The sequence below is a fragment of the Motacilla alba genome, chromosome 27 (genome assembly GCF_015832195.1).
Source record: "Motacilla alba alba isolate MOTALB_02 chromosome 27, Motacilla_alba_V1.0_pri, whole genome shotgun sequence".
Classification (NCBI taxonomy): domain Eukaryota; kingdom Metazoa; phylum Chordata; class Aves; order Passeriformes; family Motacillidae; genus Motacilla; species Motacilla alba.
In genome coordinates, this window is record NC_052042.1 from 2,081,450 (window position 1) to 2,105,056 (window position 23,607).

General features: G+C 50.8%; 4 protein-coding genes across 4 annotated transcripts; 1 reads left to right on the forward strand and 3 right to left on the reverse strand.

Moving 5' to 3' along the window:
- Positions 1-1,718: 1,718 nt before the first annotated feature.
- LOC119712109 (gametocyte-specific factor 1-like) lies at positions 1,719-10,464 on the reverse strand. The gene is made up of 7 exons (XM_038163004.1): positions 10,254-10,464; positions 8,053-8,150; positions 6,351-6,477; positions 5,174-5,260; positions 4,436-4,496; positions 3,595-3,675; positions 1,719-2,822 (listed from the first exon to the last, which is right to left on the reverse strand). Exons 1-7 carry the CDS (start codon positions 10,273-10,275, stop codon positions 2,771-2,773), a joined length of 528 nt encoding a protein of 175 aa, XP_038018932.1. The 5' UTR covers positions 10,276-10,464; the 3' UTR covers positions 1,719-2,770.
- Positions 10,465-14,841: 4,377 nt separating this feature from the next.
- On the reverse strand, positions 14,842-15,591 carry LOC119712123 (feather keratin 1-like). The gene is made up of 2 exons (XM_038163033.1): positions 15,519-15,591; positions 14,842-15,149 (listed from the first exon to the last, which is right to left on the reverse strand). The coding sequence occupies exon 2, from the start codon at positions 15,145-15,147 to the stop codon at positions 14,842-14,844; it is 306 nt and encodes a 101-aa protein (XP_038018961.1). The 5' UTR covers positions 15,148-15,149; positions 15,519-15,591.
- A 2,315-nt stretch (positions 15,592-17,906) lies between these two features.
- On the forward strand, positions 17,907-18,203 carry LOC119712247 (feather keratin 1-like). The gene has a single exon (XM_038163278.1). The coding sequence runs from the start codon at positions 17,907-17,909 to the stop codon at positions 18,201-18,203; it is 297 nt and encodes a 98-aa protein (XP_038019206.1).
- A 2,969-nt stretch (positions 18,204-21,172) lies between these two features.
- On the reverse strand, positions 21,173-23,370 carry LOC119712009 (feather keratin 1-like). Its single transcript, XM_038162809.1, has 3 exons — positions 23,287-23,370; positions 21,921-22,070; positions 21,173-21,618 (listed from the first exon to the last, which is right to left on the reverse strand). Exons 1-3 carry the CDS (start codon positions 23,368-23,370, stop codon positions 21,292-21,294), a joined length of 561 nt encoding a protein of 186 aa, XP_038018737.1. The 3' UTR covers positions 21,173-21,291.
- Between the last annotated feature and the right edge of the window lie 237 nt (positions 23,371-23,607).

Consider the following 23,607-nt stretch of genomic DNA (forward strand, 5'->3'; position numbering starts at 1 on the left):
AGGAAATGGTCCCACTGCACCGGGGTTGGATGTCAGACTGGTGGGATGTGCCAGCTGGGACAGCCCCAGAGCTGGTGGTGAAAGGGAAATGGGTGGGTGGTGGAGCAGGAGTGGGGGGCAGCTGGGGGCACGTCCAGGCCCTGCTGAGCTCTGCCCACTCTGCCTTAGGGCCCGAGAGGGGCCAGACCTTCCTCTACCTGCCAGTGATGCAGGTGAGGGGGCTCTAATTAGGACTTGGAGGGCAAAACATGGTTGTTGATAAAGAGATTGTGGATTTAAAATGTGACATCAAGGGGCTGGATTATCTCCCTCTTGCTCTTCAGTTCTGTTCTGAAGTAATTCCAGTCCCCACGGCTACAAAACACACACTAAATCAGAAAACACCCAGCCAAGAATGCAGAACGGTGTCAGTGCTGTGCGGATGAACTTGATGCCGAGGTGGCACCAGCCCGTGGCAGAGCTGGGATGGGGCTGCGCTGGGTCCTGTCCAGGGTGGGCCCCTGAGGGGCTTGGACACTGTGAGCAGCAGCTGGAAGTGGGATTGATGCTCCAGGAGTGTGTGTGAGTGGGATTGGGCGTGGGAAGAAATCCAGGAAAGCTTTATGCTCTGGTTTCACCTGGGATTGAGTTCATTTCCTCCCCAGCATCTGTTCCCAGGGCTGTGTTTGGGATTCAGTATGGGAGTGATGTTGATAACACAGCAATGGTTTGTGTTTAAATTCAGGACTTTTCAGTTTCCCAGGCTCTGCCAGTGAGCAGAGGCTCAAGAAGCTGGGAGGGAGCAGGGCCAGGACAGGTGACCTGAACTGGCCAAAGGGATGCTCCACACCACAGAGAGTCATTCTGAGTGGATAAACTGGGAATGATGGGCTGGGAGGGATCAGAGGGTGGTGAACAATGTACAGGCCAGCACTTGTCTGTCTGGGGTTGTATGTCTCTCCCTCTCTCCCTCCCTCCCTCATTATTTTTTTATTATTATTAAACTGTTCTTATCTCAACCTGCAAGTTTTAGAGTTTTACCTTTTTCTCCTGCTTGGCCCATCTCCCTGCATGGGGAGGCAGTGAGCTGTGATGTTGAGTTGCTGGCTGGGGTTAAATCTGAGAGGGAAACGTTTTTAAACAAAGAGACTCAACCAGTCAGTGTTTGAGCAGTGAAATGAGGGTAAGGTATGTGCAGAATAGAGGGGGAGATAATGAGTGATAAGAGATGATGATTGGGTGGGACAGAATTAATTTAGAAGGAAGATTGTGTAGATGAGTACCAGAGGATGTTTGTAGTTGGCCCAAAGCCTGCTCTGTGTCTGCCTCTCCTTGTTCACTCTTCCTCAAGTTAACCCTGGAATGTCAGAGCACACAAGGGGATGTGTTAAAGATCAACCTCCTTTAGAAGCCCGTGGTAACAGGGCCCAGGGCTGGAAGTCTCAGCTGGAGGAGGGAAATATCTCTTCGAAGGCCATAAAAGGTGAAGGTGTTGTGGTTTCCCAGCCCCAGTAAAGAGAAAAGCTCTGTCAGCTCCCTGCTCCTGCCTCACTATCTCTCCCCAAGATCTGTGGGTGATGGAGCCCTTCCCTCCCCAGCCCCCTGAGCAAGCCCTGCACCGCAGGGGAATGCTGGCATGGAGATTCCCCAGTCCCAGGGAATCCTGGCATGGAGTTTCCTGGCATGGAGATTCCCCAGTCAGTACTTATTGACTCCAAAGAAAAGCAGTTGCAGGGCATTCGAAGCATTTTTATTCTAAATTGCCAACAAGAACTTCGACATAAATTGGCAGAACTTTAAAAGAATATAAATTTTCCACATTTGAGTCAACATGTATTATTTTCTAGTGGTAGTATACAGATGGTGGAAATCCAGACTTTAGGGGAAAATATGAAGGCATTAATCTCTTTCTAGACAAACATCATGTGTGGCTTCTTAATTCTTTATGGTTGTATATTTAGATCCCATTTTGTACTTTGCAGGTTTAGAAATATACTGCTTGATCTGAACATTTTCAGTCCCAAACATGCATTTTTACTGATTTAAACCATTCCTAGTCTCTTCCTCCCCCAATACAGAACAGGTAACTGAGAGCTCTCAAACATGTTCCAACCATTAGAAAATTGCAAAACTCTAATGGGAGCTGGAAAAGCACCTCAGTGTCCTGCTGAAACCTCCCCTGTTTGGAGTTGTGTGCCATGCAAGAACTTGCAGAGGATTCTCTGTTAAGGTCTGCCTGGGGAAGTCCCTCACACGGAGGAGACAAAGGCAAGGCCTAAGGTGACAAAGGCAAGGCCTAAGGTGTGAAGGTACAAAAGTTAAGGTCAGGGTGCTCTCAAAGCAGTCTCTGCAAATGGCAGCACGGTTTAAAACCCAATCTGAACACCTGCCATATCCTGAGTGGTCAAAGTCAGACTCCAACAAAATAAAACCAAGATGTACATGCACAGTAAAGTACTTCTAAGTTTGCCTGTTACAAAAACCAGAGACTTGACAATTATGATGTTTTTCCGGTTTACAGGGAGGCACCATGACCCAGGGCTGGGCTGGGAAGGTTTCTGTGTACATTTATCAGTTTATTTTTTCAAAAACAGTAACAAAATTCACCGAGTAAAGGTAACTTTTAAAACAAGTGGCTGGGGGAAACATCTGCCAACCAAGGACAGTTCCACATATTCAAACATTACCAGAAACATATTAGGCAATAAAAGCCAGGAGCAGAGAGTCCTGCCATCAGGTCCAGAGCATGTCTGTCTTCTGCAGGAGCTCTTCTGTCCAAACCGGGGGACACTTACTGCTGGGGCAAAACTACATTCCAAGGGGAGGAACTAATACTCCGAATTCTGGAAAGGACAAGATACAATTTTTGCATGAGATGGGCAAACACACAACTTCCCCCACTCCCCCAAGGGACAGCAGCCTCTGCAGGGGCAGCACTTGTCCCCTTAGCAACAACGGACATTTCAGTTTGGTTTGCCAGACTCAGCCCAACACGTGGCAGTTGCACAGTCCCTGGCTGTGCAGGAGCTGTGGCTGCAGTGCCCTGAGAGCACCAGGTTTAGTTGCTCCCAGTGGGAACCTGGACAATCATTCCTCAAAGCATCTTTAAGCCGTTGCTTTGCTGCTAAAGGCAAATAAAACCCTTTGATGCTCCTTCTCTCCCTCCCCCAGATGGAATTTGATACTTTTTCTCCCAGTGGTTTGAGGACCCTGTTTCACCTCAGCTCTGACTTAGCTGGGCCTGACAGTGAACAGAGCACAAAGCAAAGGAACAACTTCGTTTAAGTCAGGGGCAGGGTAAGGGGTGAAAGGGGGTAAACGGGGATGCTGTGGAAGGTGTGTTTAGAGAGACAGAGCCAACGTGGCCAGGAAACAGCTCTGCCTAACCTGGCCCACAGGAATGAAGCAAGGAAAGAACAGAGAGGATGCCTCAAAGGAAGGACACAGAGGATGATCCCAGCAGCAGACTCCCTCAGAAGCTGCTCTCAAGAAGCAGCTGTTCCATACAGCTCCTCCTGTCCATGCAGTGGGAGCCCAAAGTGCTGCTACAGCCAGGGATCTCAGGAGCTGTCCCCAGCTCTGGCCCGGGTGCCTCAGCCCACGCTCAGTACTCACAGGCCTGCAGACACGCTGTACGGGAGGGTGTCAGGGGGCCGCATCCGCGAGGGCAACGAGTTGTTCTGGTCACTGATGGTGCTGGAATCAAGGGACTTTGGTTACTTCTGGCTCACATTTATGCATTTTACTGCAGCAAGGCCCTGGGGGATGGTGCTGTGCCACCGTGCTGGTGGTGCAGAGGAGAGCTGGATGTGCTCTGAACCCTCAAAGGTCTGGTAAAGGGTCTGACAGGTGGAACCAGGCAGTGCTGCTGCCAGCCCCCATGGAGGAGCTCACACAGAACTCAGAGCTGTCAGGGGCAGGATTTGTAAACAAACCTGTTAAATAAACCTTAAAACACCTTGGGCAGCTCTGGTGGTGCCACCACATCCCCTAGCCAGCCAGGGCAGCCCCTTCCTGTTCACAGCGGGGCACTGAGCTCCTTGCTCCCCCTGCCCCAAACTCTGACCACGCTTTGGAAAGGGCACGAGGGGAGGATTCTGCTGACACAGATCCCAACTCCAGCACATCTGCCAGGCCCCAGGAGGCAGGAGCTCGCAAGGGATCACCTTTCTCCCTGCACATTGCCCAGACGTCCATCAGCCCCTGAACACAGGCCATGGGCAGGAAGAGCAGCCTGCCACAGGCACAGAGAGCAGTATCAGTGCTCCTGAGGGTTTCCGGCTCTGGTCCAGGCCATATGAGGAAGCACGACACACTGAACCAGCAGCATCTGTCCTCCCAGGGCTGTACAGCAGCAAAGGCAGCTCCTGTCCAGCCATCGAGGTGAGGCTGGGAGATGGCTGCAGTATTTGTACAAACAAGCACTGATGTAAAGAATTAAACTTGCATTCCCTACCTGTTCATGGCAGAGTTGATCACACCCCACACAAAAGTAGACTCAGATCCCTCCAGCAAGTCTGTGAAAGAAAGCAGATGTTGTGGCTCAGAACTGAGAAACCCCAGAAACCACCATCAGATCAGTGGCTTAAAGAGCTTCCCCCTGCCAGAAGGCAGGGATGGATGGGATATTGGGAAGGAATTGTTCCCTGTGAGGGTGGGCACGCCCTGGCACAGAGTGCCCAGAGCAGCTGTGGCTGCCCCTGGATCCCTGGAAGAGCCCAAGGCCAGGTTAGATGGGGGCTTGGAGCAGCCTGGGACAGTGGAAGGTGTCCCTGCCCATGGAAGGAGATGAACTTTAAGGTGCCATCCAAGCCAAACCATTCAGGGATTCTGTGATCAGGAATATCTCTGTCATATTTTCACATGCTCAAGAGGGAGGGAAAGCTGACCTACGAGGAATGTGTCTGCTTCACTGAGGAACATGTTTCCAGTGCTATCACCACACATAAGGTACAAAAGCTCTTATGGGAGGAAGGGATGCTTGGAAATCTCTTCCCATGCTTGTTCTGGCAGGCATTTTGGATTGCTCTCTATAGCAAGCCAAGCCTGCTGGGTGCAGAGATCCATGTTCATAGGAAGCAGCAGAAGCAAAGTGTCCCACAATGCAGCCCTGAGCACTCCTGGCCTCACACTGTCCCCAGAGGAGCTGGAGGACATGGCCAGGAAGAAGGCAGCACATGGGCAAGTTCCTCACCTGCTTCCCAGTCTTCAGCACATGGAGGTGCCTGCCATGTGCTCCCATTATTCAGCTGCTCCTGCGGGGACTCACAGGACCGGCTCACTTCAGGAAGAGAGAAAACACAGTGACCAGCAGTCCTTAAATCCATTAAACACTTGGCTCAAGCTGTAAAACACCTCTGGGCTTTAGAGCAAGCCCCACCCAAAGACACAGGCTGGGGACAGCTGAAATGCAGCTGTCTTTTGCAATGAAAAAGAGGTTGAAATCTGAATGATGAAATGAATGAATGAAATCTGAATGATAAAATGAATGAAAATGAATGAATGAATGAATGATGAAAAAGAGGTTGAAATCTGAATGAAAATGAAATCTGCTCCCTAGAACTTTGAGCAGGAATGCTGGAGTGAAGAGGAAACCTGCTGACATGGATGCAGGCATCACTGCCTGTGCACCTCTACAGAAGACAGAAAACTGTGTGTCCTGTGGTGTGCAAGAGTTAAAAGGAGATCAGCTCTGCAAGAGGAGCAGCCCATCCTTGTGGCCATTAATGCATCCCACTCCTCCTTCCAGAGGCACTTCCTGCACAGTTTTGGGTAAAACCTTTCCATTCAACAAGCCTGGTAACAAAATGCATGCAAGGCCTACCCAGAGCATCTGCCATATTCTCAAGAAACTGCCCAATAAAGGCAAGCACATGAGATCAACTTTCCCCAAAGCTGCTGTGCCACATGAGACTACAGACAACCATTTGCCTCCCACTTTTGGGTTATTCCACAAGTGTCACCACGATATTTTCTGAAAAATCCCTTTGCCAGGATTTTTTCTCCTGAGAAGCCTCAGAGGAAAAGAAAAATAATAATTATCTGCTGCTGTGGAATGCAACAGGTGCATCTTTGATTGGTCCATGCTGGCTGTTTCTAATTAATGACCAAAGATGAAGCTGGGTCAGACTCTCTGAGAGTCACGAGCTTTTATTATCATTCCTTGCTTTTCCTTTCAAGCCTTCTGATGATTCCTTTCTCTCTATTCTTTTAGTATAGTTTTAACATAGCATTTTTAATATAATGTATATCTTAATATAATAAATCAGCCTTCTGAAAAATGGAGTCCAGATTCTCATCTCCTCCCTTGTCCTGGGACCCCTCGAGTGCCCAGGGTGCACAGCCTCCTGGGAGCACAGGGGTTCTCTTACCCACATCTTGCTCCACGAAGGCTTTGTCGTTGCACTTCATGATGTGGTCGCTGAGGTCGGCCTGAGGAACCAGGTGACGAGCATTGAAGGGGCACGTGGCCAACTTCTTCGCAATTTCAGGGTTGCTCTGGACAAGGGAAAACCAAAATTATGTGCCACATCTGTCAAATTCACTTACCTCTTGTTGATACATAGGAAAAAAAGACTGGGATATTTGTGGTGTTGCTTTGAAAAATATAAAAATGAACAAGAAATTGCAATGTATTGGTTAGACATTTGCTAAATACACAAGGGGAATTGAACATGACTTTTCTTCCAAACACAATTCACAGAAACTGAGCCATCCTGACTGAAGTGGAAAAGACCCTCAGCAAGCTCCCTACAGTTCCCTGCAGTGCTGGTGACATTGACTGCGTGGCTTAAAGCACAAACCATTTTAAAACCAGTAGGGGAGAGACATCAGGCAAATCGAAACCCTTCAGATGTATTTTAACTAAGTGGGCACACAGGCAGAGAAATTCTGTAAGTTTTTTAGAAGAGCCAGGGAGCTGGCAGCATTCCACCTGGATTTCCATTATGGCAGGCAGCAGTTCTAGTGGCAGAGCTCAGCTGTCACTACAGTAAATTACCTCCTGCAACGGACAGAGCATTACTGGGAAAACCCCAGCTCTGCCACTGGAGCAGGGCTTGCCTGGCTCTGCTGGTCAGGGGTTAGACTCACACCCAAGGCTGCTCCAGGCAGTTCCTCCTCCACCACTGCTGATCCCTGGCTTCAGCACACCCAAGGCCCTTGGCACTCCCTGCCTGGTACAGCCAGGGCTGCCATGTCCACAGGTGTCCATCGCTGCTGTCACCTGGCACAAGCGAGCGGCTTCCCTCTGCCAGGGGGCAGGCTCAGGTGGGATATTGGGAAGGAATTCCTGGCTGTGAGGGTGGGCAGGCCCTGGCACAGGGTGCCCAGAGCAGCTGGGGTTGCCCCTGGATCCCTGGCAGTGTCCAAGGCCAGGCTGGACAGGGTTGGGACAGGAACAGCCTGGGATAGTGGAAGGTGTCACTGCCCATGGCAGGGGTGGCACCGGATGGGCTTTAAGGTCCCTTCCAACCCAAACCATCCTGTGATTCCATGATTCCTAAACAGTTCCAGCCAAGAAGATCCAACTTGCTCTGCTTGCAGTGTCCCTGTCTGGGTGAGGGCTGTGTTCTGCACAGAGCAATGGGGGACTGAGCTGGGTAGAAGTGTTAATTGTATTTTATGCACAAGGGATGCAAAGGAAACTCAACAAACTTATCCTAAGCAAGAGGGACAATCTCCACCCAGACCCCTGCCACTGCAAATAGCACATTGTAGCATCTTCAGATGGACCAGTGACAATCCCCAAGCTCTTCTGCTAATTACTGAGACACTGGCTTTATCTGCTTGATGATCACTATCTCACCCCATCCTGAAAGTGGGAAATGGCCTCCCTGTGAGCTGCTGGAAGAGACCAAAGTCTCCTCCCTGAACTAACCATGAAGGATCTCTATCTCCTTCCAACAAAGCCAGACTGTGAATGGGTGAATTCCTTCGTGCCTGGAGCTATCACCAAACAAACCCTGAAGCTGTATGTAACACAAGTTAAACAGGGCCACTTGTCAGGAAAGGCAGGAACACAGGGAGCATTGGCAAGCACAGAGTCACTCAGTCACTGCCTGCCCAGCTCACCTCCTTGCACTTCACCAGGTGATAGGGAAACCGCCGTGCTCTGATCCAATGGTGTTTAACCAAGGGGCACTGGATTAACCTCTCTGGATCCAACATATCTGGTGGAACAGCAGAACAGGGAAGAGCATCTGGTTAGGAAGATGAGAATCACTCACACAGTGCACTGGGGAAAACCCCACAGCACCACATCAGGGCTGTGGTCTGAGGGAGTTAAACCAGTTGCTCTTAGTTTGAAACCATTCATTAAGGCAGGCACCTGCTTTGCATAACCAAATTAATTAAAGTTGAAGTTCTCATAACTGGGACATTAGTTAAAACAGAGGAGAGTCAGCACCAGTGAGTGTAATAACTCTTTAGGTTACCTTATTAGGGAGGCAACCACCCTTACTCCGAGGGAAAGCCAGCAGCACTTCCCAGCTCTCCTGGAGGAGGATCAGTGGGACCATGTCACACCCACCAGCACCTTCAGCAGCTCAATCAAATCTTTTTTCCATCAACAGCTTGTTTTGCTGGAGGCAGAATGCGAGGGAACTGAGTTACATTCTGGAGGCAGCAGGGTGTCTAACATGGTACCTGAGACTCTGAATGAAGCTTTTAATCATGTAATTAGTTAGGAGCTGAGGTGTTACTAAAGCAGCAAAAACACTGAGGAGCAAACATATTGAACATGAAGCACTGTGAATCCATGCATACATAATTGTCTATAAAATAGATTAAAATATAAATATTAATAAATATGCATATTCTCAGTGAGGAAGAGAGGCAGCCAGGAGGAGACACAAGGCCCCAGTCCCGCCTGTGGGGTACACACCAAGCAGCTGGGGCTGCTCCCATCCTTTCTGCTCTGCCACTCCTGCTGCAGGGGCTTTCAGCACATTTAGGATTTGATTATGCAGGAGCTAACCCAGCTCTAGGCACTGGCTGCTGCTGCCTCTGCCCTCCTCTCCCACACACGTGGCTCCATCAGGCCCCAGGCTGGCAGCTGTTAAAATGCTGTTCCAGAAGTCCCAACGAACAGAATTCAGGCTAAGAGCCACTTGGAAAGAGAAAGGAAAGACAGGAGTCTTGTTTCCATCTGGGCTGTGCAGTGCTGCTGCCTCTGAGCACCTCTCACCTCAAGAGCCTACTCGGGGGAATTAGAGCACCTGGCTTTGAGTGGCCCAGCTGCCCCTGGAAGAGCAATCACAAATGGCTTTGTCACCGAAAACGTTGTGAAAAATTAAACACCCTAACATTGTTATTTCAGCATTAGAAAGCAGCATTACTTTATTTTTTTAGCACCGGCTGCGTGGGGGATGCTCCTCCAAACATCCTCTCCTCCCTTCTGAGGGGTTTTTTTTTCTCCTTGAACGCATTCCAACTTTTGGGTCTGGCCAAGATACACCCTTTATCAGGAACACAGCCTTTATTCTCACGGCTAAGATACCCACTAGTGCATGTTAATCACTGATATACGTAAATACAGGACTAAGCACTGTCTGTTTAAGGAATTCACAAGACTAAACACTACTTGTTAGAGATTTTTCCAATGGGTTCTCTCTCTGAGCTGGTGCCACACAAGACCAAGTGTGTTGTCAGCGAAGGGAAAGGGGACAGAGACGAGCAGCAGGGGAAGAGCAGAGCCCTCAGCAGCACAGCAGCAGCTCAGGCAGACAAGCAGCTATAATTTACACACGGCTGAAACCACCAAAGGCACCACAACAACGCCACGTGCAGGGAGATCCTCGCACCTGCCTACACCGCACTGAAACGGATCCCAAAACCGCCTGGAGCGGCTGAGCCGGCAGACACGGCTGGAAGCCACGCTCGAGCCAGACAAAACAAAGTCGCTTTATTCACTCAAATCCTGCAGGCCGACCTCAGCCGCACCAGCTGCACCTGGTGTGGCGACCTGGGCTGGGATCACCGGGGGAGGCCAGCGGGGGCCCGCCCGGCTCGGGCACGGGGCGTGGGGACGGAGCCGGGCTGAGAGGGGACAGACGTGGCCCGGGGAGGGGGACAGGCCCGGCCCGAGGGGAGTGAAAAGCCCGGCCCGAGGGGAGTGAAAAGCCCGGCCCGAGGGGAGTGACAGGCCCGGCCCGAGGGGAGTGACAGGCCCGGCCCGAGGGGGAACAGACCCCAGTGGCGCGGGTGTGGTCCCGGCCCTGCCCGCACCCACGAGCGCTCTCCCCGTCCCTGCCCAACCAAGCCTCGAGCCTCACCCAAATCCTCCTCGAGCTCCATGGCGGGGCCGGCCGGGGTCCGCTCCGGGGCTGCGTCCGGTCTGGGGCGAAGCGTGGAGCCGTCTGTGGGTCCGAGTCCGCCTCAAGGTCGGCTGCGGGGGCGGGTGTGGAGTCGACGGTCGGTCCGAGCCCGCCTCGGGGTCGGCTGTGGGACCGAGCCCGCCTCGGGGTTGGTTGTGGGGGCGGCTGTGGGGCCGGGCCGCTCTCGCCCTTCCCGCCCAGCCGCGGTTGCCGGGGCAACGCCGCGCGCGGGGCCATGGAGGGCGGCCGGGCCCGGAGCCTCCTGGGCCCCTGAAACCCCCCTGAGGTGCTGGGGAATGTTCAGCCGAAATAAACCCACTTAGACAGAATGAGCTAGGCTTAGACTAAGGTTTTTGACTGGGACTGCTGCAGCCTTAGGCGCTGGTTATGAACTGACCCCAGACGGTGAATCAGAATTGTCGGGGTTGGAAGAGACCTTTGATATCATCGAGGCCATCCAGTCCAGCTGTGCTCCCACTGTTGTTATAAATAAGAAGCTTGACTAGGCCAATATTCAAGCAGCAATCAATTTATTAATTAATGTGGTAAAGTATGAGCAAAGCAGCGCTGGGTGCAGTGGGGGAAGTTTTCCCTCCAGCTGCACACCGATGGTTGGGGCGTACAGATATTTATAGGGGTGTATATAAGCTTTTTTCAGCAGTTTCTATTCCAAATTTTTACGTCACAATTCTATACACTGTTGTGAGTTAGTTTTTCTCAGGATGTACCCCAGAAAGGAGTATTCCCCAGATGGTGGGGTCTGACTTCCGAAAGAAGAAAGAGGTCTCCCAGCTGGTGTGGTCCGGACTCCAGATGTGGGCCCACCTTTTAATTGCAAAGACTATAAATCTCATAACACGTGCTACCCTCCCTCCACATGTTCCAGGTGAGAAAAACACCTTCACTCTCCTGTGAAAATTTAAAAAATTTAATAAAAAGGCTGTAGGAGACAGAAATAAAGCAAAGGGTTAAAACCATGGGTGCTTGGCATCCAGCCAAGAGCACCCTTTTATCTCCAAGATATCCTTTAAATACCTTTTAATTACATCAGCCTGATGCATATTCATAAACAATTATGCAGAGTAAACTTTCCCCCCAAACTAGTTTACTCCTTCCAGTAATTGTTTAGCATGGCTGCTTCTTGGATTCACCTTTTCAGAGCATGCACATTCCTTGGTTGTGCTTTTAGTCTTTTTTTATCACCTCCAGTTTTTGGGCCTTGGTCCACTCTGCCTTCAGCCAGTGAGTGCTGATGGTTGGCAGATCTGTGCAGGTGTCCTCATCCTGTGTTCACTGGGTGCTATCCCATCCCAGCAGGGATTTTAACACAAGCACACTGACATCAGCTATTTCACTATGTCTAAGCTTAATTAACAACAGCAATAAAAACTATCTTTATAACAAAGTTACTTTAACACCACACATATAAAATCCATTTTAATATTTGCAAAAAGCCAGTATTATAATATGTATCTATAACACAGGGTTGTCTGGTGGCAACAACAAAGAGGGGAGAAGAAAGGATTATAGGGCATACTAAAAGGGATCCAAAAGCAACCTACAACAACAGAGTCACACATCAAAAGAACTTTAAACCTTAACAAAGCTTGTTTTAAGAGACATAATATCCATTCCTCATCTGCGAGAGCCAATCTCCACACCACATAAGACAAATTATTTTGGCTGGAATAGAGTTAATTCCGTCTGTAATTGCACAGTAGCTGGCACTGTGCTGTGCTTTGACTTTAGTATGGGAAGACACTGATAATGTTGCCCACAAAAATTGCATTAATTTGCTGGTGTATAACAATACCAATAATTACACACTCGAGGGAAATATTGATTATTTACATCAGAGTTGCTCAAGCCTGGCTTCTCAGTGGAATTCCACAAATCAAGGATGCCAAATATTAAAACTTTTTACTATTTATACATTTTAGCCAGCAAAGGAATTAGTGTTCATTGGCTACACATAACATAGCTCTTTAATCAATTAGTATTCTATCTTCTGTTGGCTAATGATTCTCTCATTTCTCATGCTAATTAGTCCACACGCTCAGTCTTTCTCTTCTTCTGGGCCAGTGGTCTGTGTGTTGGTGGCTGTGATCTGCCTCTTACAGAATTATCTTTTACCCACTTGGAGCTGATTTTAGCACAATTGCTGAGTTGAGTTTGTTAGTTTCTTCCTTACCTTGGGAGTTCTGCCAGATATCCTTGAAGGCTGTAAATTCTACATTCCTGGTGTCCAGTGTAGTGTTTTGTCCCCCTTCACAAGCTTTGTTAACCTCTCCCTGGCTCTGGGATCAATGAAGCATGTCCAGCCTACACCTTAACAAGGCAATTCCAGGAACAAATTGTCTAACACCTGGATGTGACTTACACAGTTTGCTGGCTGCTCTCTATTTCACAGATTAAATCTCTCTTCTTGTCGATTAGTCTTGAAAGCATACAAAGATCACACATCAAAGAACATAATTGCTTAAGAAAATTTAACATGCTCCACATTTTGCAACAATAACACACTGATGGTTTGGGTGCTCAGTTTATCCTGTGTCTGGGGCTGTTTTAGTCCCCTGGTGCACCTGAAGCCAGGGCAGATCAGGAAGCTGCACCTCTGTCAGCTCAGAATGTCTCCCTGCACTGACTTGGAGAAAAAAAATAGCAAGGTGTTAGAAGACCCCAGACCAAAACTTGGACCAAGGGGTGTGTTGTGTGCAAGCACATGCAGGGGGGGCAGGTGCCCAAGTCACAGGAATAGCATTGCCTGGGTATTTCTTTGCACCAGCTTGAGCTCACCTGCTGTGCACTGCTCTGTTAAATTATTTGATTTTATAATTCTGATGCTTTGGGAAACCAAGGCTTGGGCCCATCATTCTGCCTCTGCTTCACAGAATCACAGTATTGTCAAGGTTGGAAAATCCCTCTGAGATCATCAGGTCCAACTATTCCCTCAGCAGTGCCAAGGTCCCCAGGTACCACATCTACATGTTCTTTGAACACTTCCAGGGATAGTGACTCCAGCACTGCCATAGGCAGTCTGTTCCAAAGTCTTACCACCCTTTTAGTGAAGAATTTTTCCTGAATAGCCAACCTAAACCCCTCCTGGCATAACTTCAGGCTGTTTTCACTTACTTTGTCCCTTGTTCCCTTGGAGCAGAGCCTGAGCCCCACCTGGCTGTCACCTCCTGTCAGGGAGTTGTGGAGAGTGAGAAGGTCTTTCCAACCCTCCTTTTATCCAGGCTGTCCACCCCCCAGCTCCCTCAGCTTCTCCTCATCAGACTTGTGCTCCAGTTGTTTCTTCTCCTCCCTGGACAATCCACACTCACAGCCCCCCTCTCCTCGGAGCAATCACCCTCTTTTGGATCTGACTTCAAATGAGGAGTCTCATACACATGTGAGCAAAGGCACTGACTTTCAATCCCCTGATTTCCTTTAAGGGAAGAAGATACACTAGAAGGTTTCCCACTGTTCTAGTTAGGAGTACCAGGCCAAGGTTTTTCTGATTTTGCCTAATTTTTTTCTGGATTTGCCTAATTTAATTCCAGCAGGTGATTGAAGGCTTACCAGTGCTCCCTGGTAGGAGCAAGAGTAGAATCATCTTAAGGTACAAGAGACAGTGTGTTTATAGAATTCTAACCATACATCAGGAGAGCAGTGTACACTTCTCTTGAGTGGAAATATGACAAAAGACATTTTCAACCATAGAGAAGCTTACCTCTTCCAGTCTGCAAAAATATGTAAAAAACTGTTTCCAGAAGTCAAAGATGGAGTTAATCTGTCAAAGCATTGTGTCTACCTATACACATGATATGCAGTGGTGTTTCACTCATTCCCAAAGGCTGAAAAGGGCTCAGTACACTGTTCCATCCTTCCTACTGGGAATAATGAAGGCTCTCCATATGCCTCATGCACCCCAAACCTTCCCAGAGAAACACCCTTCCTCCTGTGTGGGTCTGGAGTGTCTACAGGGGCAGGATAGTTAACAATCATTGTGTGAACAATCCCTGCTCAAACATCCCTGAAATACCCTCCCAGAACCACCCCTGGTCAACACGGCTCTGCGTGGGCATCTTGAGATCATACCAGAAGGGGAAAGGATGACACAGAGGCATGGGCTGGGATGCAACAGAAATTTAATGTGTCAGAAGAGATAAACAGGTCAATCCAAAAGAGGAATCCAGTGCAGGAAGCAATAGGGGCAAATGAGAGTTTGTGTCCCATGGCTGTGGCAGAGATCCCAGCAGGTGTCCACCTGCCTGATGCAGAGAGGGAGCAGGGCCAGCAGGTGCTCCCCAGGATGGCTGTGTGGGACTCACAGCCCCGGGGAGCACAAGGGAACAAGGACACAGGAGGGAAAGCAGAGAGTGGCAGGGGACAGAGGCAGGGATGGGCTGTGCTTGCCAAGAGCCCAGGCTGGGCCTGTCCCTCTGCAGGGGCTGCTGGGGTTGCTCAGCCCCTCCGGAAGCCACAAGCTGATGCTGCGTGCCCAGGGCGGCTCCATCCTGGGAGTGCCTGGGTTCCTGCCCCAGGGCCAGCGCCAGCAGCTTCAGCAGGGGAGGCACCTCGTGCCACAGAGGCCACTGCCCAAGCCAGACAGGCCAAAGCCCCCAGAGCTGATGGGCACTCCCTGGGAGCTGAGGATGCTGCCAACAGCAGCAGAGCTGGAGGATCCCACGGCGGTGTTCTGTGGGAAGGAGCTGAGGATGGGCCCGGGCAGGGTCACCAGCACAGCAGGCGGCTCAATGACAACAGTGGAGTCCTGGCACTGCCTGACACAGGGCTCATTGCAGCTGTTGGCCAGCGGGGCGGGGCCGCAGGGCTGGCAGGGCCGGCACGGCGTGTAGCAGGACATGGCTTGGGGCTGCAGATGCACCTGTGAGACAGGGAAGGGGGAAGCAGAGCACAAGGAGTGGGTGAGGATCAGCCTGTCGCCCCAGCATGAGGGACCAAAGGCATGAACTGGAGACAAGCCCAGGAGCTGTACAGAGAGACCCACAGGCTTCTCCTTTCCTCAGAAGGGCCCTGCCAAGAGCTACCCAAGGAAGATCCCTGTCTGGTCCATGGCTCTGGAAACACCTCAGACAGGCCCCAGCCTTTCCCCATGTTACACCTTCTGCCTCCTTCCCTCACCCATGGCAAGCATCCATAAAGGACCAAAAAGCATGTATAGACTGAGAAATCGCATGGGAGGAAGAGAAGGATGAGAAAAACCTTCAGACTCACCTTGTTCTCAAGGAGATGGAGGTGAGAGGAGTGGATGAGAGAGTGAGGAGAAGGTGCTGCTTTTATACTGCTCCTGCACTGCCCCAGGCCCACAGGCACTGCACAAGTACAGTAATTTTCCTACAGACTCATCTCAAAGCAAAACATTCTACCCAGTGGCACAGATTGTGGTTTGGTTTTCATCTCTTCTGCCATTTCACTTCCCCATTTCTGAGATTCCCACTAAGTCATGGAGGCTTCTACCATGTAGTGGGATGAGAAGTACAAGGATTTCTTGTGCAGGAACACAATAGTGTGGGCAGGAATCAAGGCTCAAATTGACCCATGTGGAGTTCTGTACTTCCGTACTGCCTGAGAGATGTTGACCCTTGGGACAGTGCCTTCTCTTCCCCCTCTTTTCACCCCATGATGCGCTTTGGCTGCAGCCTTTGCACCCTGACCTGGAGGACACACAAAGTCCTGCCACACATTGTCAATTCTGCGAACACCCTGAGCTGTGGCAGTGCTGCCAAACAAGTCAGGCTGAGGGCAATGGCCTTTGGCTGCCCGGAGCTGTGGGTCTGGGCTCAGCCCAGTGCTTGAAGATGGTTCTCCAGGGCCAGCATGGAGCTGCCCTTGCTGGAAGGGAATTCAGCCCTGCCTGGCACAAAGCCTGCAGACATCACGCACTCCTGCCTTGACCTCACACCAAAATTAGAGCGTGACTCTCCATGGGTCAGGAGAGTCTCTCCCTGGAAATTTGCCTACTGAAGGCATTCCCTTGCCTTCCTGGGACGCGTCCCAGCTGCCTGCATGTCTGCAGGGCAGGGAAGTGCATCTCTCCTTGGTGCACTTTGAAATCTGGTTTTGCATCCAGGGTGTTTCTGAGCACATCTCCTCCCTGAGCACTGCTTGTTGGATTTTGTAGTGATTTTCTCTATCACCTTTCCAGATATCGAGACAAGTCTGACTGGCCTGTTATTCCCTGACTCCTCTTTCATGCCTCTCTTGAAGACAAGACACTCACTGGCTTTCTTCCAGTTCTCAGGTGCATTCCGTGGTCGCTGTGACTTTCAGAGGGAGTTGAGAAAGGCTTTGTCCCAACACCAGTGAACACATCACATCAATTCACACACACTCATTTCAGACCAGTGTGTTTCAATGTTCCCCCATTGGATTCTGTTCTGCTTGGGGAAATCTTTTCTGTTCCAGTTGTTCCAAGGAGTACCAGGAACTTCAGTTCCCAAGAGCAATTCCTGATGGTAAAGACCAAGGGCATGAACCTTTGAGGATGTCCACCTTTCCTGTACCCTCTGTCCTCAGGGAAGCTGCTGTGTTGAATCCTGGGGCTGCCTGTGTCCAAGGCTTCCTTAAGTGGTGCCCTGTCTGGACAAGACCTTCTTATTGCCCCTCCATGTGCTCTGCCTGATCCATCTCCAGGTGAGCTTTGGCTTTCCGAATACCTGGCAAACATCCCCTGCAGAGCAAAGGGCATCAAGAGGAAGAGAGCAGAAACATTGCCACAGCCTGGCTGCCTGGACATGCTGCAGCTTGTGACCCTTGCAGAGAACAGAGAGAGAGGGAAAAGAGAGAAGCAAGTGAAATGTCCATAAAAAGCTGATTGTTTGGATGCCCTCTGGCATGTGCAGTGCGAGAGAGGGAGCCTTCCTACAAGGGGTACTGCAAAGAGTTGCTTTTCATTGCCCTAAACCAACATTCCCTGCCTTATCCAGCACTTGGGTCATGTGCCCTTGCTGACATGGCTCTGCCTGGGATATCCTTTGCTTCTCATCACAGAACATGAAAGGATCCTGCAATGCAGGGCAGGAATGTTGGAAATGAGGAAATGAAATGGCAGTGTAGATGGAAACAAATGTGAATCCATGCCACTGTGTGGGGTATTTTCCTTTGAAGATGACTGTGTTGAAAAATTACCACCCTTGTGCAGGACTGTGGGCCTGGGGCAATGCAAGAGCTGTATAAAAGGAGGCTCCTCTCCCCACTCTCCCATTCACTCCCCTCACCTCCATCTCCTTGGAACAAGGTGAGTTTGAAGCCTATTCTCCATTTTCTCTTTCTCTGGGATTTCTCAGCAGATACCTGTGACTTTGTCCCATGTGAGATCTTGCAGATGCTCTTTGTGAGAGGAGAATAGGAGTGGGAGGTGTGTGTTGGGTCTTGGCTGAAGTATTGCCCCAGTTTAGGGCTGGTTTGGGAAATCCCTGGGCTTGATCTCTTGGTGGGGTTTGTGTGAGGGGAAGAGCCCACGTGCCTCCAGAAACAGCCTTCAGCTCTCATTCCCAGCTCATTCTGTGGCTCCCTCATGATGAGGTAACAGTTGGATCCTTACAGATTCCCTGTGATTTCCTTCCCTTCCCTCTCTGCCAGGTGCATCTGCAGCCCCAAGCCATGTCCTGCTACACGCCGTGCCGGCCCTGCCAGCCCTGTGGCCCCACCCCGCTGGCCAACAGCTGCAATGAGCCCTGTGTCAGGCAGTGCCAGGACTCCCATGTCTTCATCCAGCCCTCGCCCGTGGTGGTGACCCTGCCCGGGCCCATCCTCAGCTCCTTCCCACAGAACACCGCCGTGGGATCCTCCACCTCTGCTGCTGTTGGCAGCATCCTCAGCTCTCAGGGAGTGCCCATCAACTCTGGGGGCTTTGGCCTCTCAGGCTTGGGCAGTGGCCTCTGTGGCTTCCCGTGCTGAAACTGTTCCACCTGGGAGTCTCCACCTGGATCCCCCTCTCCTCCCTCTTTTGACTCATTAAATTCTGCTGCATCCCAGCCTGTGCCTCTGTGTCATCCTTTGCCCTGCAGACACTCTCCCAAGGCAGAGCTGTTGTCCCAGGGGTGTTTCTGGGCGGGTGTTGTTGGGGCTGGTTTTGCACTGGCTGTCTCCACAGGCTGGCATTGGGAGTGCTCCGTGTGCACGGAGTGACCCTCTGGGTTCTGAGTTTCCCTGTGTGCATGGATCTGAAAAGAATGATAAAATCCCAGAATGGGTTGAGTTGGAAAGGACCTGGGTTGGAATGGGTTGGGTTGCAATGGACTGGACTCATCCAGTTCCATCCCCTGTCATGGGCAGGGACACCTTCCACTATCCCAGATTGCTCCAAGCCCCTGGCCCTGAACACCTCCAGGGATCCAGGGGCAGCCACAGCTTCTCTGGGCACCCTATGCCAGGGCCTCACCACCCTTGCAGTAAAGGATTACTTCTTGATATACAGTCTAAATTTACTCTCTCTGTCAGTGTGAAGCCATTCCCCTTGTCCTGTCACTGCATATTCTTGTAAATAGTCTCTCTCCATCTTAACTCTAGAATCCCTTCAGGCACGGCAAGGCCACAACTCCATCAACCCAAAGCTTTTCCTCTCCAGGCTGAGCACCCCAGTTCTCCCAGCCTTTCTTCACAGCAGAGCTGCTCCATCCCTCTGATAATCCTGGCTTCCTCTGGACTCGCTCCAACAGCTTCACATCCTTCCTGTGCTGGAATCTCTGAGTTGGAGGCAGCCCTGCAGGTGTGGTCTCACCTGTGCATGGCAGAATCCCCTCCCTTGTCCTGCTGCCCAAGCTGGTTTGGATGCAGCCCAGGACACAGTTGGCTTTCTGGGCTGCCAGAGCACAGTTCTGTTTCATGGCAGGCCTATCATCCCACAGGCACCCCAAAGGCCTTCTTGGTAGAATAGAATCGAAGAGAAAAGGATAGAATAAAATAGAATGGAATAGAATAGAATAGAATAGAACAGATTTACCCTGCATAGTGCAGGGACAACCATGCACCTCTGTCCACTTTCAGCTGAACATTTGACACAAGTACTCAGCAGTGACTCAGTTACTGACAAGACAAAGGACCAGCTTCCCATCAGACACCAGGAGGTCCCATCCTAACCATGGGATTCCCAAAAGGAGGGACACTGGCTGCCTTCTCACAGACCTGCGTTCCCATGGAATCACTGAATGGGTTTGGTTGTGTTGCCCAGAAAGTCACATTTGTTACCCACTCCACAACAACTCAATAACCACACGCTCGACAGGGACATTGATTATTTATGTCAGAGTTGCACAAGCCTGGGTGCTTGGTGGAATTCCCCAAATCAAGCATACCCACCAGACTTTTCATGCCATTATTTGTACTCAGAAGTTCAGAGTTAGAAGCTTTCCAAGTACAGCTCCCTATGGAGGTTGGTTGCTGAGTTCCATACTAGCTACACAACCCCAGCTCAATTCTACACATGCTCAGGGAAAGGCTCTTTACCTGGCCACGGGGTCTTTTTGACCCATAGGTGTGACTTTCAGTATTGCAATGAACATAATTCAGCTATAGGATACATGGACCTTGAATATTCTGCCTGGTTAGCAATGTATACATAGGCACACATCAACATCTTGATTTACCACATCCTTAAAAACTTCTTTTTCCACTGATGTCCCTGAGTCAGAGATGCTAACTGCAATCTGCTCCACTGGCACACAACATCTTGATTTATTACTGCTGTGCCTTAGGGATGGGGTTCTCCAATTTAATAGTCCTGATAAAAAAAACCAACAAAATCCACCCCAACACTGGCCTCCCCTTCCCCTCCAGTGAAAGGGACAAAAGTCAAAGATCAAAGGCTGAGATAAGAACAATTTACTGGAAACAGCAATGAGATAAGAAAACAAGCAGTAACAGCTACAATATTGATACCATAAGCTGTGAGACAGAGAAATTATTTACAGGAAAGTGAAACAATTTCAGATGGTTTCTCCCCCCCCCCCCCCAGGCTTCTTCCCACTGGAAGGAACAGCCTTCTTCCTGGAAGCAAGAGAGAATAAATATGGAAAGGACATGAGCTGGAATGATAACATGGAGGTCTTGCCATGCCCCTCCTGCTCACCTGGGCCAAACCATGACAATTACATCTTTAAGGCTTGTTAGTTCCCAGGTGTCCTTGACTAGGGGAGGCAGCTGCTGCCTGCTCCACTGGTTAGGGCTCCTTTCTTACTGAATTAGGCTGGAAAGTACAGAAAGGTCTTTGTCGTGGTTTGACAGTGGTATTCTCCAGTTTAATGCTCCAAATAAAGCCATGTGCTGCTCTCACCCCTTCCCCTCCTTCTCCACTGTGGAGGGCTGGAGAGGAGAATTGGAGTCACAAAAAGCAAAGATCACCGGCTTAGAGGAGTACAATTTACTGGAAGCAGCAATTAGATGTCAGTAGAAAAAATTAGAAAATGGAGTTACCTAGTGCATCATTGAGAACATTTAAATAGAGCCTGTGTTAACACCCTGTGAACAACCATCCTCCATAATCCCTTCCACATCCAGCCCTGAGCAACACCTCTCTTTTTGGGCATGGTGGGAGAGGATCTGCAGGGGAATAAATGAGAGGAAACCATGGAGTGCGATGCAAAAGAACTTTAATGAGTCAAACCAGGAAAATCAGGTCACTACAAGGTGAGGTGCCAATGCAGAGAGCAGCAGGGGCAAACAACAGTCTGTTGTTTTCCAAGGTGTGTTTTCCAAGCAGGTGCCCACAAAGGGGTGGAGCCAGCAGGTGCTCCCCAGGATGGCTGTGTGGGACTCACAGCCCCGGGGAGCACAAGGGAGCAAGGACACAGGAGGGAAAGCAGAGAGTGGCAGGGGACAGAGGCAGGGATGGGCTGTGCTTGCCAAGAGCCCAGGCTGGGCCTGTCCCTCTGCAGGGGCTGCTGGGGTTGCTCAGCCCCTCCGGAAGCCACAAGCCGATGCTGCGTGCCCAGGGCGGCTCCATCCTGGGAGTGCCTGGGTTCCTGCCCCAGGGCCAGCGCCAGCAGCTTCAGCAGGGGAGGCACCTCGTGCCACAGAGGCCACTGCCCAAGCCAGACAGGCCAAAGCCCCCAGAGCTGATGGGCACTCCCTGGGAGCTGAGGATGCTGCCAACAGCAGCAGAGGTGGAGGATCCCACGGCGGTGTTCTGTGGGAAGGAGCTGAGGATGGGCCCGGGCAGGGTCACCAGCACAGCAGGCGGCTCAATGACAACAGTGGAGTCCTGGCACTGCCTGACACAGGGCTCATTGCAGCTGTTGGCCAGCGGGGTGGGGCCACAGGGCTGGCAGGGCCGGCACGGCGTGTAGCAGGACATGGCTTGGGGCTGCAGATGCACCTGTGAGACAGGGAAGGGGGAAGCAGAGCACAAGGAGTGGGTGAGGATCAGCCTGTCACCCCAACAGGAGGATGACCCAGTTTCTCTCAGCTCCCCAAATCACGACAAAGTCCACAGAGATCTGCAACTCGCCAATAGCTCAGGAGATATCTCATCCAAGCCCCAGTGTCTGTCTATGCCTCACCTTCTGCCTCCTTCCCTCACCCATGGCAAGGAGCCGCAGTGCCCAGCTGAAGACAAGTTGTGTGCTTAGAAATGTATTCAGAGGAGGACAAGGAGGAGGAGAAATGCACCAAACTCACCTTATTCCCAAGGAGCTGGAGAGAGGAAGAGTGGATGTGAGAGTGAGGAGAAGGTGCTGCTTTTATACTGCTCCTGCACCGCCCCAGGCTCACAGTAAGTGCAGAGGGCAACAATTTTCCTACAGACTCATCTCCAAAGCAAAATATTCTCTAAAATGCCACAGGGAGTTTTTTGGTTTACATCAATGCTGTAATTTAATTTCCACGTCTCTGACATCCCCACTAGGTCATGAAGATCCCTTTCATGTTAAGGGATGAGAAGCCAAATGATTTTTCTTGCAGGAACACGTGAGTAATGGCTGGGCTCAATGGTCTTGGAGGTCTTTACCAATCCTTCTGATTGTGTGATTCATTAATTCTCTGATCACTGGCAGGAATCAAGTGTCAAACAGAGCCCTGTGCCATTCAGTTGCTCCTCAATATGCGGGGAGGGGTTGGGTGTCTGGACTGTTCCTTGTTCCTCCCTCTCTCCTCACCCACGATGCCCTTTGGCTGCACAATGTGGAGCCTGACCTGGATGACACACAAGCACAGGCCACTTTTCCAATACATGCTGTCAGTACTGAGAGCACGTGTGACCTGTGAGGGAGCTGCCAAGCATCCCTTTTCCCAGGCCAGCATGGAGCTGCCCTTGCTGGAGGGGGACTCAGCCCTGCCTTGGGCAGCCCTGCAGACATCTCACCCTCCTGGCTTGGCCTCACACCAAAAGGCTGACACAGAGCCAAGCCAAAACTAGAGCGTGACTTGCCACTGGTAGGGAGAGTCTCTCCCTGGAAATTTGCCTACTGAAGGCATTCCCCTGCCCTCCTGGGACGCGTCCCAGCTGCCTGCATGTCTGCAGGGCAGGGAAGTGCATCAGTCCTTGGTGTATTTTGAGAGCAGGTTTTGTACCCAGGGCATTTCTGAGCCCATCCCCTCCCTGAGCATCCCCAGGCATGTGGCACTGCAGTTTGCCCAAAGCTCTCCCATGTGGGGAAATGGAGGAGCTTTCCTTCCCTCTCCAATGGTGCCGGGTTGTTCTCTAGGCTGAGGAGGCATTTGGAGCACTGCAAAGTCCCAATGCCCTGCAGAAGCTTTGGACCCCAGGATGTTGAAACCTTTGACCCCATAGCAGTGGGGCATTGTTCTCTGAAACCCCTGCTTTCAGCTCCTGAGCCTCCAGGAGCGCTTCCCTCCACAGCCACGTGTCTTTGACCAGGAAGATGAGTCCTTGTGTCCATTCTGTCCCTCCATCAGCGTCTCCTTCTGTTTTCCTGTGTTTTGCCTTGATTTTTCATGTTTATTGAACCACAGGGTGCCCCTAAGATGCTGCCAGCTTTTCTGATCTCTTTTGCTCTTCATAGGTGTCTGTGAAGGCACATCTGACCTGCCAGATACCTGAGTGAGTGGAAGAGTTGGCATGTTTGAAGTCCAGGCTCTGTACATTGCAACTTGTATCCTCGCTGACCATCTCTTTCTCTCTGTCCTCAGCTGCATTCCCTCACTGCTGGCACCTCCCAAAGGGAGCTCAGAGGTGCTTTCTTGGACAGCAACACTCATGTGCCCATCGCCAGGTCACACACTTACATTGGTCCAGGCTAAATGCTCCCACAACTGCTCCTTCTCCTCTGCTGTGGGGAGGTTTTCCCTACCCCTATTTCTGAGGAATATCAGGAGGTTGATCCTGTGACACTAAAATGAAGATCAA

Bases quoted from the DNA above. Each gene is read 5' to 3' on its own strand.
- LOC119712123 (XM_038163033.1), bottom strand. From the start codon at position 15,147: ATGTCCTGCTACACGCCGTGCCGGCCCTGCCAGCCCTGCGGCCCCGCC.
- LOC119712109 (XM_038163004.1), bottom strand. From the start codon at position 10,275: ATGGAGCTCGAGGAGGATTTGG. The intron at 5,261-6,350 runs GTAAGAGAACCC...CTCTTCCTGAAG, and splicing joins CTTCGTGGAGCAAGATGTGG to TGAGCCGGTCCTGTGAGTCC. The intron at 2,823-3,594 runs GTGAGTACTGAG...TGTCCTTTCCAG, and splicing joins TACAGCGTGTCTGCAGGCCT to AATTCGGAGTATTAGTTCCT.
- LOC119712009 (XM_038162809.1), bottom strand. From the start codon at position 23,370: ATGGTCAGCGAGGATACAAGTTGCAATGTACAGAGCCTGGACTTCAAA. The intron at 22,071-23,286 runs GTCAGATGTGCC...GTGGCATTTTAG, and splicing joins CTCACTCAGGTATCTGGCAG to AGAATATTTTGCTTTGGAGA. The intron at 21,619-21,920 runs GTGAGTTTGGTG...CCTGTCTCACAG, and splicing joins TCCAGCTCCTTGGGAATAAG to GTGCATCTGCAGCCCCAAGC.
- LOC119712247 (XM_038163278.1), top strand. From the start codon at position 17,907: ATGTCCTGCTACACGCCGTGCCGGCCCTGCCAGCCCTGTGGCCCCACC.